Source organism: Pangasianodon hypophthalmus, chromosome 10 (assembly GCF_027358585.1).
Source record: "Pangasianodon hypophthalmus isolate fPanHyp1 chromosome 10, fPanHyp1.pri, whole genome shotgun sequence".
Classification (NCBI taxonomy): Eukaryota; Metazoa; Chordata; class Actinopteri; order Siluriformes; family Pangasiidae; genus Pangasianodon; species Pangasianodon hypophthalmus.
Window position 1 is genome coordinate 11,494,696 of NC_069719.1, and position 20,659 is coordinate 11,515,354.

The 20,659-nt window shown below is 38.1% G+C and overlaps 1 protein-coding gene and 1 non-coding gene across 10 annotated transcripts; both read right to left on the reverse strand.

Annotated features, from left to right (window-relative positions):
• Positions 1 to 1,251: 1,251 nt before the first annotated feature.
• trnay-gua (transfer RNA tyrosine (anticodon GUA)) lies at positions 1,252 to 1,340 on the reverse strand. Its single transcript is given in 2 exon segments — positions 1,252 to 1,287; positions 1,304 to 1,340. It is a non-coding gene; the product is annotated as a tRNA-Tyr (tRNA).
• A 2,488-nt stretch (positions 1,341 to 3,828) lies between these two features.
• On the reverse strand, positions 3,829 to 20,558 carry LOC113538767 (sorting nexin-14). 9 transcript variants are annotated; one of them, XM_026934123.3, is made up of 30 exons: positions 19,925 to 20,551; positions 19,396 to 19,516; positions 14,574 to 14,647; positions 14,408 to 14,486; positions 14,280 to 14,323; positions 14,121 to 14,208; positions 13,890 to 13,974; positions 13,230 to 13,386; positions 13,074 to 13,149; positions 12,945 to 12,989; positions 11,977 to 12,057; positions 11,681 to 11,795; positions 11,177 to 11,332; positions 10,879 to 11,003; positions 10,631 to 10,689; positions 9,736 to 9,762; positions 9,062 to 9,190; positions 8,292 to 8,424; positions 7,458 to 7,644; positions 7,257 to 7,340; positions 7,007 to 7,107; positions 6,805 to 6,916; positions 6,683 to 6,723; positions 6,468 to 6,587; positions 6,206 to 6,329; positions 5,846 to 6,010; positions 5,546 to 5,641; positions 4,725 to 4,816; positions 4,576 to 4,632; positions 3,829 to 4,481 (listed from the first exon to the last, which is right to left on the reverse strand). In XM_026934123.3, exons 1-30 carry the CDS (start codon positions 20,053 to 20,055, stop codon positions 4,443 to 4,445), a joined length of 2,943 nt encoding a protein of 980 aa, XP_026789924.1. In that variant the 5' UTR covers positions 20,056 to 20,551; the 3' UTR covers positions 3,829 to 4,442. The 9 variants fall into 9 exon arrangements, 8 of the variants coding, with proteins under 8 accessions (XP_026789924.1, XP_026789925.1, XP_026789926.1 ...); XM_026934124.3 differs by lacking the exon at positions 9,736 to 9,762; XM_026934125.3 differs by lacking the exon at positions 9,062 to 9,190.
• Between the last annotated feature and the right edge of the window lie 101 nt (positions 20,559 to 20,659).

A 20,659-nucleotide genomic window follows, 5' to 3' on the forward strand; every position in this document is an offset into this window, starting at 1 on the left:
TCCTGTGAAATGTGCTTTCTTTATATGTAAAGCTATAAATTGGGGCATAATCTATAGATGTATCCATAAATGAAGAATAAATATTTTGATAAAACTTGGTCACATATTGTGAAATATGTGAATTATGAAATATCTGCATTATCACTGGGGACTCCATTTATTAACAATTTGCAAACTTAGTTGTTATTGTATTTCCCAAGGCCAAAGAAAATTACTTACTATTTTTTCTCCTTTAAACCACTTGCATCAGGATCTTACCCATACCCCCTTGCTTTATACTCATAAACAGAATCTTTACTGTATACTTTACTGGTGTACTTGCAATCAGGCATGCGCTTCCGTAGTCTGATGGCTAAAACTGAGAGGCTCAGGAGGAGCTTCTTCCCTCAGGCCATCAGACTCCTCAATATGGATATGTCCACCACAAAGACCCCTTAAGACTCCATAAAGACTCTCCAGTGCCACTCTTTGCCCCTTGTATTGTTACTACACATAACACATTTTTGCATATTCATTTTTGCACATTCCTTGCTTTTTGTACATCCCTTTTTGCATATTCCCGTACATATATTTCTTATTTATTATTATTTCTTATTCATTTCTGATTTTTAAATTAGTATTTAAATGCACAGTCTATAGAGGAGTAGGCCTCTATTTTATTTTACTTGTTTACCTGCATGTCATGTGACCATTAACCCACAACGGAGAACCGTGAACATCCGAATGTGTTGTTAAATTATTGAAATAATAACTTAAAATCTCAGGGGGCACTTCAAGTAAATATTTTAGGTCAAAGTTGGCCGACAAGAAAGTATGGGAAGCCCTGCTTTGCAACAATGTTCCACTGCTGCCATCTACTGGGCATTTCTTTTCACACTGCTGTGGTAACTGTTATTCCTTGTAGTTGTGGAGACTTTTTCTCCAAGAATTCATAGAATCCGTTAGTTATTAGATTACTCAGTACAATTTTTCATTGACCTATGACTGCCCAATGGAAGATATGCTAATTACTTGCTAGTGACAACATACACACATACAGTCTTTGGTTCAAACGTTTCAGAAACGCGGCTGATGTGAGTTTAGTATCCTTTAGCACTGAAGTGTCCTTTAATATCCTTTTTGTTGATACAACACAGAAGCTTTGCGTCATTGAGGTGAACAATACAGTTCCATCATATTTTCATGAGACAGGTAATTAAATAGCAGCACGCACTGCACGGTAATGTGTCCTGCAAGTGATCGAAAAAGGGTTCCTTCGAGCCGGATTCGAACCAGCGACCTAAGGATCTCTATGAGTAATCCGCTACAGTCCTCCGCTCTACCAACTGAGCTATCGAAGGCCATACAGACAGATTGACAGCTGTTTCTTATAAGCATAATCACATAACTCAACGGTACCGATGCATCGCGCTTAGAATATTTCTTTCTGATTATGTCGGGAGAAAAATCCGACGCTCTGAAGCACTAAACAGAGAACACAGAGACATCTAGTGGCCTCCACGAGTTATTCACGACAATTTGAAGCTGACACCGGTTTTGGTTATTAAAAATTTAAACACAGGACAAGTTGCCAGTGCTCATACAAAATCATTAATAAATAACGCACAAAGGACTGTTGAAGCCTTTACCGTTTTGGTTATGTGTATCTGAGTATGCGTCTTCTACAGAAAGAAGGAAGACGTGGCTCACACGTGATTCCGCTCTCCATTTTAACTACCAAAGCAATCTGAAGCGCTAATGCTAGACAAATTGTTATTATTGTTGTTGTTATTGTTATTATTCATGATAATAATTAGTATATATTCAACATAGAAATTTAGATTTTTTAAGAAGTCTTATGATCAAAATATAATAAAAATGCTTTAAAAATGATCATAATAATTTAAAAGGCAGATGTATGTTGTTGAAGACATGTTGATTAAACGTACAGATCTTGCTATAATTTCAGTGTTGATTTCTAAGTATTTTGTTAACCTTTTTACAACCATTTAGCATTAAAGGTTGTTTCAACGTTGAAACAATAACTGACATTATTTCATCCACATTTCAACGCTGAAGGTCGGTCACGTACCGGCTGGGTAACCCGTTAAACCCTGGGTAACCCACTGAACCCTGGGTAACCCGTAACCCGTTAAACCCTGGTAACCTGTTAAACCCTGGTAACCCACTGAACCCTGGTAACCCGTTAAACCCTGGGTAACCCACTGAACCCTGGGTAACCCGTAACCCGTTAAACCCTGGTAACCTGTTAAACCCTGGTAACCCACTGAACCCTGGGTAACCCGTAACCTGTTAAACCCTGGTAACCCGTTAAACCCTGGGTAACCCACTGAACCCTGGGTAACCCGTAACCTGTTAAACCCTGGTAACCCGCTGAACCCTGTAACCCGTAACGCGTTAAACCCTGGTAACCCGTTAAGTCCTGGGTAACCTGTTAAACCCTGTGTACCCCATTGAACCCTGGGTAACCCATAACCCGTTAAACCCTGGGTAACCTGTTAAACCCGGGGTAACCCCATGCCGCAAACAGTTTTGCACTCAGGGCTCCATCAGTGGACAGTGGATAGGTTCAACAAACCAGATTTCATGTGAAAACTGTAATTGACTGGTTGCACAATTGCACTATTTGTCCATGTAGTACACAGTTACAGAAGGGATTTACTTATAATCGCACTATCTGTTATCACCCAGATGAGGGTGGGTTCCCTTTTGAGTCTGGTTCCTCTCAAGGTTTCTTCCTCATGTCGTCTCAGGGAGGTTTTCCTTGCCACCGTCACCCTCCGGCTTGCTCATTAGGTATAAATCGACACATTTACAATTTATTTTGATTTAATTTGAATGTATTTATTTCTGTAAAGCTGCTTTGTGACAATGTCCATTGTTAAAATGCTATACAAATAAAATTGAATTGAATTGAATTAAAGTGGACTGGCTTGAAGACACTTAGCTTAGACTCCAAAGCTTTGGCATAAACTCCCAGTGCCTGGAATCAGCTCTTTTGGGGGATCGAGCTTTCTCCATCTGTGTGGACATGTGTGTTTTAAACGCCCCATCACTCCTTCCAGTTCATTAAACAACTTATCAGGAAGTACAGAAACTGATAAATTACCTAATGCGACTAACAGCTATACACATAAACATTTAACTAGCGGCAGCTAAGACTGAGGCAACCAGGGGGAAATCATGGGGTACTTTTTTGAGCTCATCTTAATTGCCAACATGTTTCAGATCTGCTTTGACAGGGAGAGAGAAGGTCAGATGCCTCTCCAATTCTGGTTACACCACAGTATAAAACAGTAACTTTTACTAACATTTTACTTTCAGATTTTAATTGCTGAAATGCTGTTGTTCATTACATATCTGAGGTTTTTGGAGGTTTCTTGCACTTACACATTTCGCTGTAGTTAGGGGGGGCCTCAGTGTTTTAATCCCTACCTCTCTGTCCTGTGGATATGGATAGCTATAACTTCCACAGATAACTAAAATATCTATGTAAATCACAACCAAATCACATAGATAGATGTAAATCACAACCAAGAAGAAAAAGAAAGGTTACAGGTAACAAAACCCAAACATATGCTCTTTCCATACAGGATAGTAACCTACATAATTCAGTAAATTCAGTCTTTTAGAAGCACAGTAATGTCTGCTTGTCTAATCACTCAAATATAAAATATATAAGACCAGAGATAACAGGTCTTTAGTGCAACCTTAGCATGTCCTTTTCTAAGAATCTGCCACATACTGTCAATTATCCAATACAAATTTTTTTTAATAAAAGCAATAATAACCCTTAGATATACATTTTAGCACACACACACAGGTGGGTTATATAAAATATTTTATTGTAGCACATGTAAACACAAACTTGCATCATAAGAGTGTTTTAGTGAGAGTAGTGGGTAATGTCAGGATAGACAGTAGTAGTGCTCACAACCTACAACTGCTTCTCCAAAAACACACTCTAGTCTATTTTTTATTTACTGACAGTTTCATTAGGCAACATAAAATTTCTCCCTTAATTGGGGCTTAAGGAGTTCACAATTAAGAACTTGTTTACAAAGTATAGTACATTGCAGCCTGTTCAGTGTTTTAGAAGATAGTGCTATGTTGTCAATCTGATATTGGCAAAAATAAAAAGTCTGTACCATTAATCAGTTCCTGTTTTAATGGCCATTTCTTACAACGATAAAACTTTTGCTTTAAAAAAAAAAAAAAAAAAAGAAAGGTTTAAATCATATTTGATGTTTTCATGGGCATTTCAATGCAGTTCAGTGCGTCCACTCTATATAGGCTTCCCTGCACAGCAATCTATATAGATAAGTCATGCTTTGTACAGTTGTCTCAAAAATACACTACTGTACATGGTTATTTTGAAATGTATGGAGGATGTTACACATGCGGAGATACAGGAAACTGCATGTATCTTTTGGTGGATTTTTCTACATCCATGGAGCCATTACAGAAGTTTCTCTCTGTACCTAAAATTCAGCATGAATATAAAAAATAGTAACATGACTATTCCTGTTATGATTGTTCTTTAATTAACAATAAGGTGCATACAGTACAACTTACTTTGTTTAATTCAGGGAAAAGCTCCAGAATTACTACATCAAGCAGGATGTACGTCAGCTGCAAGGAGATGTGACAAAATTCACAAATGATTATAATTTGTATTTGTACGGTGGATTTCACAATGGAGGCAATAATTTATTTCCACTTACCTGCTTGTTAAGAACTGGCTGCTGAAGTCCGTCAAAGAGAAGCCTTATCCCCTCATATTTTGCTTCCTCTCCAATACATTTTCCAAGAAAATCTAACACCAAAGCACAAATTTCACTTCATTACATAAATATTATTAAGTCCTCAAATCTGAGAAATAATGGCCCTTATTCATGCAAACTGTGTAGATATTTGAGCTTAATGAATTATACTGTCAGGTGGCATCCAAATGATTTGCAATTTGAGCACAATTGATGAATCTACTTCAGTGGCAAGCTCATGCCCTCTACTCCCTTATTTACATATCAGACGCATATGACACACCATGATTTACACTCATATACATGTAATTTCCTAATCAAATGATCTACCTTCTTAGTACAAGGTTCAGGGGTGATTATCAATGTTATTTTCCATTGTTATTGTTAACATACTATTTACTATAATTTCATAATTATTAATATTAATTTGATGATCTAACTATAAAATTCATCATTCATCATGTTCAGACATATACCAAAGATGAAACTGATGATTAACAAAACTGTCAGTGGAATTCTTGGAACGTACATTTGTTTTACAATCATATCTTACACAACTTTGATGAAATATGTTAATCAGTGCTAAATGTGTTACTAATTAATAATCTACCATATTACTGGAGTAATGCACTTGATGGACTAATTATCATGTCTTTCATTAGCTGAATAAAATTTGTATACATACACATACTCTGTCAATTAAAACCATTCCAACGAAAATATTTTTTTGAGTTATTGAAAGAGGATATATACAGGAATTTTAAAATCAGCAGCTGCTTAACCTGGAATGTAATTCCTCATTTCATCAAATGTTTTTCTGGCTCTTTTTTGCTTGTCTTCTAAAGAGCGTGGTTCACTGTTCTCACAGAATACAGCATCTAGGGAGGATACATACTGTCAAATGATAATATTCAAATATATATGATAATATTATAATATTGTAAGTGACTAGAAATGTTAAAAAATCATGTTAAATTAACAACTAAATCCAACATAAACCCTAATTATACTAGTATGTTTATTATGAACATGTGTTATTTAATAGCAGATGACAGTCCCACTTTTTGTGTAGTACTTGTTACCTCTGAGAAGAGTGATAAGTGAAACCACACGATGCTCCTGAAACACCTGGTCTAGCTTGTTCTGCAGATAGTAGTCAGTATATGTCTCCAGTGTGTTTTTAAACAGGATGCGCCCACCCATTAAGAGATGATGTAACCAATCAGGTATATGAAACACCACTCGTCCTGCCAAAGGTTTAGGACCAAAAATAACTTTAGTTATAGTAACATAAAAAGCCTTCATAATTCTTAATGAAAATTTTTATCATTCTCAATGCTAAATGTATAGGGTAATGATAACTACTATGGATTGATAAAATAAATACATATAGATTCAACAGTACTCAGGATATGGTTGTTTTAATTAGATCACAGGCTTACCTAGAAACATTAAATAGTCATAAACTCCTTCTACAGTGATCATCTCCATAAAGTAATTCTGGTTGTGCCTCTTCTCTGTGACCTCTGAGCGATTTGCATTGTTTTTGTATAGTTCATTGAAAAGCTAAAGAACACCAAGGAGTATTCAAAGTCAAAGATACAGTTTCAGATTCAGACACTATTCTAACAGAAACAAAGCAAATAACAAACTAGAGTTTGATATTTGATATTAACTAACTCCATTCAAACTGAAAAAGCTTGCCTTTTTGTTGTTCTCTGAAGTGGGGCTGAGGATCGTGAGTTCTGGCCGGCTGGGTTTGGGTTTCGGTGACTCACATGAGTTGAAGAAAGCCTGGATAAATGGTTCTAGGTGCTGGCCTTTCTGCAGAAATGTAAATATACTAAATAAATCCATGGAATTATATAAAAGCGGTATAATCTAGTGCACTGGTTGCATCTAAGACAAAAATAACTAACCTCTTTGATTAGTTTGCTAGGTACAGATTTAATTATCTTCCCTGTAAGAGGAAAACATGAATAAAATGTTAATAAAGAGTCTGTGTGTTCTACTCATAACTACAATTATGCACAATATGTACCAAGATTGACATCAGGTAACATCTTGTCATGAAACTGCGACTCCACGCTGTGAGGGGAGAGAAAGTCTGCCAGCAGCTGGCTATTGCTCAACTCAGGGTGTTGCAGGAGTTTCTAAATAAACAAACCCAGCACGCACATGTCAGTGATTACATACAGGACATTTTGCTCTAACTGAAACAACAGTTTTTCTATCATTAATACCTGTAGGTATTCCTGAAATTCCTCACGCTTGGATGTTAAAAACTCATAGTTTTTAGGTCCAATTATCCGCTTGGATGGAAGCTGTGCATCAGGGAATGAGCCTGTTTCAAGACAAACACACATACACATATATGTGTGTGTATATATATATATATATATATATAAAGCTGTGATTAGCAAAATATCAGTTCAACAACTTTAAGCATTAAAATAAATTTCACCTACTGCCTATAAATCAAATTGTATGTACCATGAAATTCAGTAAGTTTTGACTCAAGCACATAAAATTCCAGGTATCTTCGGTAAACAGACCAATGTTCTGTCTCGTGACCCACTGAAAAGCAAGCAAAAGAAATTATACTGTAGGTCTTTCACAGAACAATCAAATTAACTTTAATTAGATAACAGTTCAATTTAAACAGTTTTGTGACTGAAGCATTTCAGGCTTTACCTGCTCTCCTGTCATTTCTCTCTACATCTATGCAATACACAGGAATCCTCTCCTTCTTCACCTCATCATCAAATAAGTCCACATAGGGAATAGTGATGCTCCAGGCCGTCAGGTTACGAGGCGTACTTGGAGTACTGATAGCCTCCACGGGCAAGTCATCCTCCACAACCATGATGGCCTCCTCCACCTAAGATGTCAAACAGTGGGGATGGATGGGAATCAGTAGAAACCATTTTAACATGTATTACATAATATTTACCTGGATTCACATATGACAGGGATAACATCAATTACACAAGCAGTTAAGATCATGAATGACATCAACAGAAACATTAATCATGCTGTTTATAATGGTTATATTAGCATAAACAGCCGGGATAAAAGTCACAACAAAACTAGAACTTAACTACTCAACACTTAAAGTATACACAGGAAAATTAATTTCCAATATGAGGTTCATGTATGATATCTTAGGATAACCTGTTGCTATATAACACCCCGAAATAATTTACACACCAAAATTGTTTTATTTTTTATTCTTACTAGATAGTCTACATTTATGCAGGGCCAAACTACTGAGGAACAGCCTATTTTCAAACTTGTCCACTACATGAGCATCAAAGAATGAGAAAGAGAGCCAAACCCATTTTGAGGTTCAAATGTCAGAGGTGGTGCTGCTGGGATACACAGGTAAATAATCAAACAGTAACTGTTATTAGACTGTTTCCATAAGCCAAACATAGTGCCTGTACACACTACCACAGTCCCATAGATATACAGTAAACTTAACATATCCTTTCTTAAAAAAATCATCTTAAGTCAGAGCTCACTAACCATATCGTCCTCTCCCTCTGCTAGGCCATAAGAGGGCAGCATGGCCCCTTCCATGGTGGTACTCTTGAAAACCCCCTTAATCTTATTGCCGATGCGGCTGATGCCAAATGATTCTCCTCGCTTTGATGTGTTCCTGAACAAAATACATATCCACACAATCACAAAAACATGCAATGTTGATGTTTAAGACTGGCACAGTGCATGCAATTGTCATGCATTTGTAAGGGGAAGTAAAGTCTTTCAAATAAACACTGCATCACTTAAAGCAGACAACTCTAACAAAAATGGACTCAATTCAAGGAAGTTCATTCAGCTCAAATCATCCATCAGTTGGCAAAGCCACATGGATAGCAATATACCATACGGTTTCCAAATGTATGTAACACTGACAAGCGCATCCACCCACCCACACACACGCACACACACACACACACACGCACATGCTCATTTGTCTTTTGAATATGAAATTTTAGCATTCGTGTATAGTGAAGGACAAGTCCCTCACTTACACAAAACAACATGGCGGAGATAAGGTATCTGTACAGGATCAGCACTTTATTCCAAAACCAGTTTAGATTTCTGTTAGAAACAATATATAACACTGCATTACATCTACATCTAGATAAAACTACAGTTACATTAAAAGATATTGTTGCCCTCACTATGGTCAACATACTGAGATTCCCCACAACACAAACACATGGGCCAGAGGGTTATCAAAAGAATCCATGCAAACAGGGCTACAGGACTTGCAACGGATCCTGACTTACTTAAGCGCAACGGTGCGCCAGGCATTAGAGCCAGATGGGTGGGTAAGAATGGATGAAACATTAGGGGAGATAGATGCAGATGAGATGGACGGAGACTCTAGGTTCATGGTATAGTCCCACTCAGAAAAGCTAGAGCCCATGGATGAATGGAAGGTCAAAGGATGGACACAGATACAAAGTGCAGCCCATGGTATGAGAGAAAGACAAACAGAATTAGCTAAGGTGGTCAAGGTAGTTGTGTAAGTTGTTGCAGTAGATCTTTTGTAGAACTTTTTCTCAACAATAGCATATAGCAGTTAGGCAACAAGATCCACTGACTGCCTCCTACATTTAGTTATCTCAAGGCATGTGGAGGCCAAAGTTACCGGATTCTGTGTGACAGGTGTACAGAGTAGACATCAGGCAATTTTAACATACATAAGCAATTTAGCTTTGGCTTTAAAAAATGGTCTCAATTTAGAAGAAACATCTTGCTAGACCTAAACTAAATTAAAGAATTCTGAGCTTCTATGTGCGAGTTATACAAAGCCACGACAGTGTTGTAGCTTTCACAGAGACATCTGCAGCTGATAAAGTAAGCAGTTATCCCCTGCATTCCAGCATGTATCTCACGTGCAGCATTATGTGGAGAATGGAGAGCTACAGGTTGAGCATGAAGCCAACAGCATACTCACCGGATGTCATCCAAACTCACGCTATTTCTGAAATAATGGGCAAAAGGAATTACAACTGTCCTCTGCAAACACTAAACCTCATGATAAAAAAACAAATAACACATATGGATATAAAGAAAAGAAAACATTCAAGGAACACGTTATATGCTGAATAAGTGAGCAAAACATTTAACAAACAATAGAATATGATAAGACTGACAAATAATAAGTGAGTAAATATAACAAGAAATGTTCCATTTTCCTGAACAGCAAGTATTTAATAGTCAGCCTGTACATTCATGTGGATGCTAAGAAGCTTGGAAGGCAACATTCAGTAGAAATAAACAGCAAACCCTGTCTGAAATGTAAGCCTTCATATCAATGTGTGATTTATCTGGCAAAGCAGACTGACTTTTTAGTGATGCACACAAAAGAAAGTTCATGGCCAAGACCAAAGCTGAATTACCATTGCAAATACTTTCCATTGCATAAACAATAAATTTGAAAGAATTCTGGTTTGATTTATGCTTTTCAGTGAAAAAGATTGAAAAGTAAACCCATAAATTCTTGTGTATGGAGTGAAATCCTTCACAACATGAAATCAATATTCACTGGGCCCTAACACTTTTCTTTATCCAAACTCTTCATCAGACAACATGCAGTCTTATGGCTAGTTCTGTGTCTATTTTGACATAAAAATTGGTAGCTTAGTTACAGATTACCACTTTGAACAAACAAACGCTTGTATAGACTATATTCAGAAATAGTTTCAGAATTTTTCTGTTGCTCGGGTCTACCTACTCATCAAAATATCTTGCATCGTTATTTGTTTGGTCAAACACCAAGTGTGCTCTTTTTTCTAACTTTTGGCCCTACTTTCAACTAATACCTGTTATACAAAGTGGAGCCCACCCACCTGCCAAGTCTGGAGCTCCTGGTTGGGGATTCTGCCCCCCTCAACAGCTGCCTAAAATACTGAAACATAGTATTCGTGTAAGTTGTTATCAAGACTTGCTAAGCAAATCTTAGTATTGTGGAAACTGATTTATATATAAACAGCTGGAGAACTGTTAAGTGCTCAGTGCTAAATACTTGGCTCATTAGTGCAGTCAAGTGTCAGGAACTGATGGCATTAAGGTGCAGTGTGCACAGAAGTGGCATTACCTCATCACTATGGCAGAACATGGGAGTAAAAACATTCTCCAACAAGGAAAGAACATGTTCGTAGGCCTCAAAAAGACAGCGCATAGTCTGCAGTTTTACGACGTCAGCATACGCACCCTCTGCAACTGTAGGGGGTTGAAAAACAATAACACATATGATGAAATCAAAGCCAATGTATTGCCATTCATGCACAATTATCTTTATCTTGCATAAGTTAAACATGACTGAACTTAAAGAGTAAGTTCTGTGGTATGTCTGCTTTTAACAATTATCCTAAAACAACAAACCAGCAACTTACCGTTTCTGATCTCCTCAACAATGAAAGGGTCAAAGCGAATTTTGTCAATGCTTTCATCAAGGCAGTATGTTTCATATATCTTTTTCACCTCCTCATGCAGCATCAGTTTTTCAGCATCAGAAAGCTCTGGACGAAGGATCTTATCATTAAACTCTTCTGAAATATGGAAAAAATACTGAGTTTAAACACATTTTTAATCAGTTGAAACAAACTCTTGGGTGAAGCAACCAAGTACTCCCAGTATTGTTGAGAGATTGTAAATCCTGGCTGAGTCTGCAACTGGCCCTGCTCTCTGAGTGGGAATGATGCAATTCATTTCTTCCCTATCAGTCAGAACAATGGTTTACAATCATAGGCATCTGGTATCTCCTGTGTACAGAATAAGTCATCACTCTCCTCCAAGTTCACTGTTTAACTGCCCTGGGAAACAACTAGACCTCAAGATGAAGAGATGTACACAATACACTTTTTATATCTGCCAACTGCTGAGTTTGTAAACCTTACCAACAGTGAGGCAGAACTGCAGCACATGAACAGCTCCTTCTTGCTTGAGGAAGTTCATGAAGCGAAACAGCAGGTCCTGCTGCTCCCGAATCTCCATAAGTTCTAGCTTTAACATCTGATTTGAAGATTAATATCATTAATACCAAACAACAACAAACAGATGCTGTTTTCTCCAGGAAAGGAAACTTAACCTCGTTCTTGCACATCATAGATTATGCATGAATTCAGAATATTTTAAGTCAATATAGAGACAAATAAATGCATCACAGAATCAGGTGAGAACAGGTAAGACTTACTGAAGTCTTTTTATTGCGTACATCTGCATACTTCTGCAGGAGCGGGACAAATGCCGAGGCCGGTTCAGTGGCAGCTTCAGGCTACAATGAAATATCCACCATCAAACAAATACATAGATATACAGCAATCATTTATTTACAGGATTAAACATTAAACATATTTGTTTAATACTGCATTCAGTTTTTATTGGACTGTTAAGGACTAAACAATCCTTGTTTGAGCTTTTTCACTATCTCAGTCACTGGGTACCTGACACTTTCAAGCTTCTACTCCTGCTGTCCCAAGGCCTACCAGCTTCTACTCCTGCTGTCCCAAGGCCTACCAGCTTCTACTCCTGCTGTCCCAAGGCCTACCAGCTTCTACTCCTTCCGTCCTGAGTCTACAAGCTTTTACTCCAGCTGTCCTGAGAGTCTCAAGCTTCTACTCCTGCTCTCCTGTGACCTATCACCTTCAAGTCCTGCTGTTCTGAAGGCTACAAGCACCTGCTCTCTCTACACAGACTGACTACTGACTATGATCAATCTGTCACCATTACTGCCAATACAATGATAATGAACGATTGGTATCCTTACCACTAGCTATTAACTTGCATTTTATATAAACTAGAATGATGGTGTGGTTATTCTCAAGATTACTTCATCCATAACACCATCCTACAATTTTTCTTTGTCACTTGTAGTTCTTGGCCTCCTTACTGGGAATTATGACATTTGTTATATAAATAAATAAATAAATAAAATTATATTCTATTAATCTCAGTTTATTTTTGTAAACTAAGCTGTGTAACTATTCTGTAAAACACTTAGCAAATTTGCTTTTAAATATTGTTGTGCATGTGAGATTTGTATTAAATTAATTTCTTATTACTTGCTACACTGTTTCACTGCTTTACGTCTTTTTTTTTTTTAGCCCAGAAGAAAACTTTCTTCACTCAAATTCACCAACAGCACAACTAATTAAAACTTACTGGAGAGTTGTCAATGAAAATATGCAGCAAGTGGTTCACAGTATCCTAAAAGAAAAAAAGGGAACACTGATTTATACATGTACAAAAACATTCATCTTAGAAACAGGTTTCTTTCCCACTGACACTCACAGGATCAGCCAAGTAATCCATGGAGGGAAGGAATACAGAGCCAGCAAGAACCTCTCTTATCAGAAGAGTAAGAGATCTGGAAAATACACAGGCATGCAAAAGAAGAGAAAAAGTAGAGAAATGTTGCTAACACTCATAATGACAGAGCTTCATTACCTGCAGTCAGTAGCTTTTGGAGGCAAAATATATGGGAAAAGCATCTCAGTAAGCTTGCGTAGGTAGAGCAGCTCATCCCTCCTGCTGCGCAAGGCCACATGCAGATCAGGACCGTACTCCTCTAACGCAGCCTGCTGCAGATGCTCGGAGTTCTTCACTAAAGCACACACAGAACAGAGATAAAGTTAACTCCAGAGTTAAGTACAATATTTTTCAAACATATAAAGTTTCTTAATGTGACTTTTTTTTCCTGCAATACACTGGTTTCAAAATCTTTTCCTGTAATGTCTAACAAGGTGGAAGACAGAGGAATCTAGAACCACTCATCCATGCAGAAAATTTCAAACCCTCTTACAGTATGTTCTTAGATTTGTGAATATAGTCTACCTTCTTCAACTCAGAAAACCCATAGGCTTTTAATATGGTTGAAATCCAGAGACAACCTGGAGCCATGGTCACTGCAAAGCACTGATTTTATGATTTCCATAAATGTTTCTAGGTTGATATAGGACCAAGTGTGGTGTTATCACTGAAAAGTTGATCTATGGTCAAGTCTTAACTTTTTGGTAGGGGCAAGATTGGCTAAAATATCCTGATGATGTTATCTTCACTACTGCCCCCTTGTGTTGCCCTAACAAGTAAGCATGCACGATGAAATACCTTTTTGTCTTGCTTTGGCAATTATTTCAATGTGTTTCATGGCAACTTTAAGTAGTTTGAGCGTTATGAGAGATGGCATATCAACCTGTGAAGCAAAAGAGAATTTCCCATTAGCAATGCAAAGAAAAGACACCTTTGATGTGATAACAATGATGGGCTATTGATGGAACTATCAAATAGCAAAATCCTATGCTAACTAAAAAATAAAAAAATGATGAAATAGTACATTACTCTCTGTGCTCGGCGGACCAGCACTGCAGCTACAAAACGCAAGGTCACTCGGAGATCATCCACAAATGCTTCATCATCTGTAATATCCCTACCAACAAGGATTCATTTTAATTGCCATATCTTAATATACAAAGACCTGAATGGATGCAATCAACATACCTGTACCATGGGTACACAAAGTTTTCAAGGACGAGCTCAAGAATCTGAGGAGAGATAAGATTCTCGACTTACCATTCAAAACTCTAAAGAAAGTCTTCTTAAACCGATGTGATATGAAGTTCTCAAACCTCTGAAAGAGACACATCCACCTTGGAGTGTACTTTTAGATCCAACCATGGCTGATAGTTCTCAAGAAGCAATGTTGGTCTAACAGAAGACAATACAAATCAGTCAAATAGTAACTTAATCTGGGTTAATCTTAGATGAGGATGAAACACTAGCAGTCAAATTTACCTGTGTCTTGTGCATTTAATTTTCCCACAGACAGCACAGCTGTGGGCAAAAGGAAACAGCTCTTGCTGCTCTGGCTGTTAATGCAGAAAAAAATGTTGACTGAAGAACTAAAAGGTGTGTATTAAGGTAATGTTATACAGTGAGGGGAAATAAGCATTCAGAGACGTTTGTTTTTGTTATTTAATAAACTTCCATTGCATATGTCCACTTAAAATTTAGACACAATGTCTTTTGACTTTATATTTATAAATATTAGGAATGTAATTGAAAATGTTATTTGGATTGAACAAATAATGTATCCTAAATGAACATGAATACAGATACAAACAGATAGAGTTTTTTTTTTTTTTTTTTTTTTTTTTTTTGGGTCTGATCCCACAGAAGAGCTATTGTAGCACAAATTGCTGAAATGTTAAAGCTGGCTATAATAAAAAGGTGTCAGAACACACAGAACACACAGCTTGCTGTGTATGGGGCTGTGTAGCCACAGACCTGTCAGAGTGCCCATGCTGACCTCTGTCCACTGCCAAAAGTGCCTACAATGGACAGGTGAGCATCAGAACTGGACCACGAAGCAATGGAAGAAGGTGGCCTGGTCTGATAAATCACATTTTCTTTTACTTCATGTGGAAGGCCGGGTGCGTGTGCATCGTTTACCTGGGGAAGCGATGGCACCAGCGTGCACTATGGGAAGAACGCAAGCTGGCGGAGGCAGTGTGATGCTCTGGACAATGTTCTGGGAACTTGGGAACTTTGCGTCCTGGCATTCATGTGGATGCTATTTTGACACACACCACCTACCTAAACATTGTTGCAAACCAGGTACACCCCTTCATGGCAATGGTATTCCCTAATGGAAGTGACCTCTTTCGGCAGAATAATGCGCCCTGCCACACTGTAAAAATTGTTCAGGAATGGTTCAAGGAACATGACAAAGAGTTCAAGGTGTTGACTTGGCCTCCAAATTCCCCAGATCTCAATCCAATCGAACATCTGTGGGGTGTGCTGTCCATCAAGTCTGATCCATGGAGGCCCCACCTCGCAACTTACAGGACTTAAAGTATCTGCTGTTAACATCTTTGTGCCAGATACCACAGCACACCTTCAGGGATCTAGTGGAGTCCATGCCTCAACAGGTCAAGGCTGTTTTGGCAGCAAAAGGGGGACCAACACAATATTAGGCAGGTGGTCATATTGTTATGGCTGATCGGTGTATATCTGCAACACACAGTAGTTTGCTCCAGTAGCCTGACCTAAGCACTGCCTAACTGACCACCAAAATAAACCCGTATTTCTATACACACACACACAAAAGAAATGTGCTTTCATATATTGAACCGTTGCTCCATATAGCTCAAACAGACCACACCGTGCACAGAGACCACACATATGTGCTCTCACATATCTCTGCTGGGCTCTCCAAAAAATATCAATTTTCTTTTAAATTTTTTAAAATATTAATGTGTACATTGTGTATCATTATTAAAAGCAAATTCTTGGAAAATCATACAGGCATTAGAATTAAATGGACTGATAGCAGCACTACAAGTGCACACCAGCTTTATAATAGATTCTGAGAGCATGTCCAGTGAACTTTTCTGATTTTTCAGGAAGGGATCAAAAACTGAAGTAACTCTAATCAAATATTAGTTGATGGCCATTGCTGTCAATAGTAAATAACTGTTTCTTGATTTGTAAAAGATTGTAGCTTTGAAACAGTTAGATTGCTCAGTCACATGTTAGGCAAATTGCTATTTGTTATTATAATTTGTCAGTAAAAAATTACTTAATTTTCCACCAGCCCTGTTTTTTTTAGTGTTTTCCAGAGTTCCAGCAACTAGTGGTAGGGTTAACGTAACAAAAAAAAACTTTCGGTATAGACCACCGACACCTCTGGTTTAAATCTGAATACGAAAACAGATACTAATTTTTTCATGCAAATTGCACCTGATGCCATTATAAAAGATGCTGTCAGTAGTTAGCAATCATGGTGGTGGTGAAAGAGCTTCCTAAAGTTCTCAGGGACATTAGTAAACAACACTTGAGTGGAAAAAACATACAAAGCCATACCAAGGACCTTAAACATCCTTGTCAGTACAACTGGTTCGATAATATTCAGGTGGAAAGTTCATAAACCACAATTAATCTTCCCCAGACAGGTGTACCATGCAAGATTTCACAACACACTCTCAGACTAATGATAAAGAAAATAAGAGAGAAGCCAGCAGTCACTTGAAAAGAGTTGCAGGATGACCTAAAAGGAGCAGGAACAACACTTACACAGAGAAATAAGTACAGTGAGTATACAAGCAATGAATTGCATTGTAATCATCTCCGTTACTCCTCTGCATAAAAAAAAGCACAGAGATGCACGTCTAATAGCATTTAGACAAATCAGAACTCTTTGAGAACAATATACTCTGGTCAGATGAAACGACCCTTGGACAATAACTCACCTTGTCATACTTAAAGAAAGAAGAGTTGGGTGTATAATCCCAAGAACACCATACCCACAGTGAAGTACGGAGGCAGGAGCATAACGATATGACGCTGTTTCTTTGCAAGCAGTATTGGGGCACTGCACAGTATCAAAGAAAACGGGAATGGGGCGATATACCAGGACAAGTTAGAGGAGAATTTAATCTAATTGTCCATGAAACTGAATGTGGGGAGAAGAAGGACTTTTTGACAAGACACTGACACCAAACATACCACCAAAATAACTCAAGAAGGTGCTTGCATGGCCTAGCACATCTTTGGAAAAAGGATTTTGAAATTTCGAGTCCCTTAGAGGAAGCCTCAAACCTTGGGGAGTTGAAAACGATTTGCCAGGAGGAGTGGACCACAGCTGAACCACAATGCTGCAAAAAGCTAATTACTTTTTAGCAAAGATGCTACGCTGCTGTAACTACAAACACCACCACTTCAAAAAAAGTGCTAATGTTGGTAATTTATCACTTGTTTTATCAAAAAAAAAAAAAAAAAAAAAACATATCTGTTTATGGTTATGAATACAGTCAGGTCTGGAAGTATTTGGGCAATGACAGAGTTTTTGTGATTTTGCCTTTATACACCACCACAATGGATTTGAAATGAAACAATCAATATGTGATCAAAGTGTAGACTTTCAGCTTTATTTTAAGAGGTTCCACAAAAATATGGCATTTACCATTTAGGAATTACAGCCATTTTAAGCAAAGTACTTCCATTTTCAGGACTTCAAGACAAATAAATCAAATAAAAGGTCTGGAGTTGATAACAGGTATTGAGTTGGCATTTGGCAGCTGTTCGACTACCAATATGAAGTCCAAGGAGATCTCAATGCAAGTGAAGGAGGTCATCATTAGGCTGAAAACATAATATATAATAAAACATAAATCTATAATAAGAGATAGCAAAAACCTTAGGTGTGGCCAAATCACAGTTGGGTACATTGTTAAAAAGAAAGAAAGCACTGGTGAGCTCAACAACATCGAAAGCCCTGGAAGACTATGGAAGACAACTAAAGTGGATGATCGCAGAATCCTTTCCTTGGTGAAGAAAAACCCCTTCACGACATCAACAGAAGTCAAGAATACTCTGGAGAAGGTGGGCGTATCATTGTCAAAATCTACAATCAAGAGACGCCTTCGTGAAAGTAAATAGAGAGGGTTTACAACAAGGTGCAAACCACTGGTAACATTTAAGAACAGGAAAGCCAGATTAGACTTTGCCAGTAAACATCTAAAAAAGCCTCCCATGTTCTGGAACAAGATTCTTTGGACTGATGAAACCAAGATTAACTTGTACCAGAATGATGGGAAGTATGGCGAAAGAAAGGAACAGCTCATGATCCAAAGTATACCACATCATGTGTCAAACATGGTGGAGGCAGTGTTATGGCATGGGCATGTATGGCTGCCAATGGAACGGGCTCACTGGTGTTTATTGATGATGTGACTGCTGACAGAAGCAGCAAGATGAATTCTGAGGTGTATAGGGCTATACTCTCTGCTCACATTCAGCCAAATGCTACAAAACTGATAGGACGCCGCTTCACAGTGCAGGTGGATAATGACCCTAAACATACTGCGAAAGCAACTCAAGACTTTTTGAAGGCAAAGAAATGGAATATTCTTCAATGGCCAAGTCAGTCGCCTGATCTCAACCCAATAGAGCATGCTTTTCACTTACTGAAGACAAGACTGAAGGCAGAAAGACCCACAAACAAGCAGTAACTGAAGGTGGCTGCAGTGAAGGCCTGGCAAAGCACAGGGAGGAAACTCAGAATTTGAGTTTTGAGAACATGGGCTCCAGACAGTCATTGACTGCAAAGAATCCAAGTATTAAAATTATGGTTATATTTACAATTATGTCACTTTGTCAAATACCTTTGAGCTCCTGAAAATGGAGGTACTTTGTTGAAAATGGCTGTAATTCCTAAATGGTAAATGCCATATTTTTGTGGAAACTCTTAAAATAAAGCTGAAAGTCTACACTTCGATCACATCTTGATTTTTTATCTATATTTTTTATACTTTTATATTTACTATATTTTTATATTAATATTTTTCTTTATATTTAATATTTTTTTTTCTATGTTGAAACAGTTGTAAAAATCATTTCACTGCAAGTCGTACTGTGTATGGTTATGCATGTGACATTCAAATTCAGATTTTATTTTTTTGTTCATATTTATAAGTAAAAGTCAAAAGACATGTGTGCAAATTTGAAGTGGATTTTTGCATTGAAAGTACATTAAATAATAACAATAATAAATAAAAAAAATCTGAGTACTTATTTCCCCCACTGTACAGTAGACAAATTACTTTAAAAAGTGTACCTTTTTCTTAGGTTTAATTGTTAAAAGGATATTGGGAAGCAGTGTCTCGGGCCCCAAGGAGCAATAAAAAGTAACCACTCCCGCTAAGAATGACCAAAAAATTACAATAATGTGAAGATACCTGAAACATAAACAGGACAGGTGTCAGTGTGTGTGTCATACACTCCACATAGCTACCAAACTGCACTTTTCCTTGTTGCTGGGCTGGGATCATCAAGGCTACATCTTTTATATCTTTACTAAGCATATTTACCCGAGAAAGGGCATGTGCTGTATCGTTAACTAGCTTGTAGAGTAAAGCTTTTAAGGCACATGAGCGGCCCTTAAGGTCCAAGGAACATAACTTATAAGTTATTTTTGAAGACATGGGCTACTATGTCCAGGTGAAAAATCCATCCTAAGATGTACAAAAGCTGCACCCATTGAGGGAAAACTCAAGCGACATGTATAGTTATGTACATTTATTTCTGAGAGAAATAAATTATAACAGTACTGATGTGAATTTATTAAACCTAGCGCCAGCTATTACCTAGTCAGTAAGACAGTAGACAGGAGCAGGAGGACGAGCAGAAAGCAGAAGACAGGGTACTGGCGGCCCACCTCTCTCCACAGCTCCAGCCTCCGCCTCACCTTCCGCAAACACACTCCGAGTAAAGCCATTCCTCCGAGCTGCGAGGGCCAAACCCAAGCTAAAGGAGCCTTGCGTTCATTTCTCCAGTTTGTCACAATAACAGTGGCATTACAGCGACAGCTGCGTTCGTAAAACTCAACTGAATGGCTATCACTGTACTGACCACAAGCAAGGCAAGTGTAACACTCTCTTCAGCCTTAGCTAGTTGTTTGTTTTGACAGACGGACAGCGCAGTTACATCACTTTCCGCCAAACAAGCCAGCGGAAACAACGAGCTCATCACGCGCATTCACCATCACACCGAATCGTTTCCTCGTTCCTCGATATCAGTTGCTCCACTTACGTCCGCTCGTGATGTGCTTTATTACGGTTCCACGCGTTGTTCGTTTGGGGTTTGGTCCCAGAATTGCGTCATATCCGGGCAGGGGCGCGCCTGGGAACACGTGTTCCTCCGCGGCATTGGTGCAGTTTGGCACTGAAGCACATGGCATGACTCCTTCCTTTCAAGGAACGGCGAAGCGACTAGGGAAACCATATGAGACTATACATACATATAAAAGGCGTCTTAATATATTCCAGCATGACCATCCACAGCATGAAATACAAACCATCACATCTCTAAAGTTTTAACAC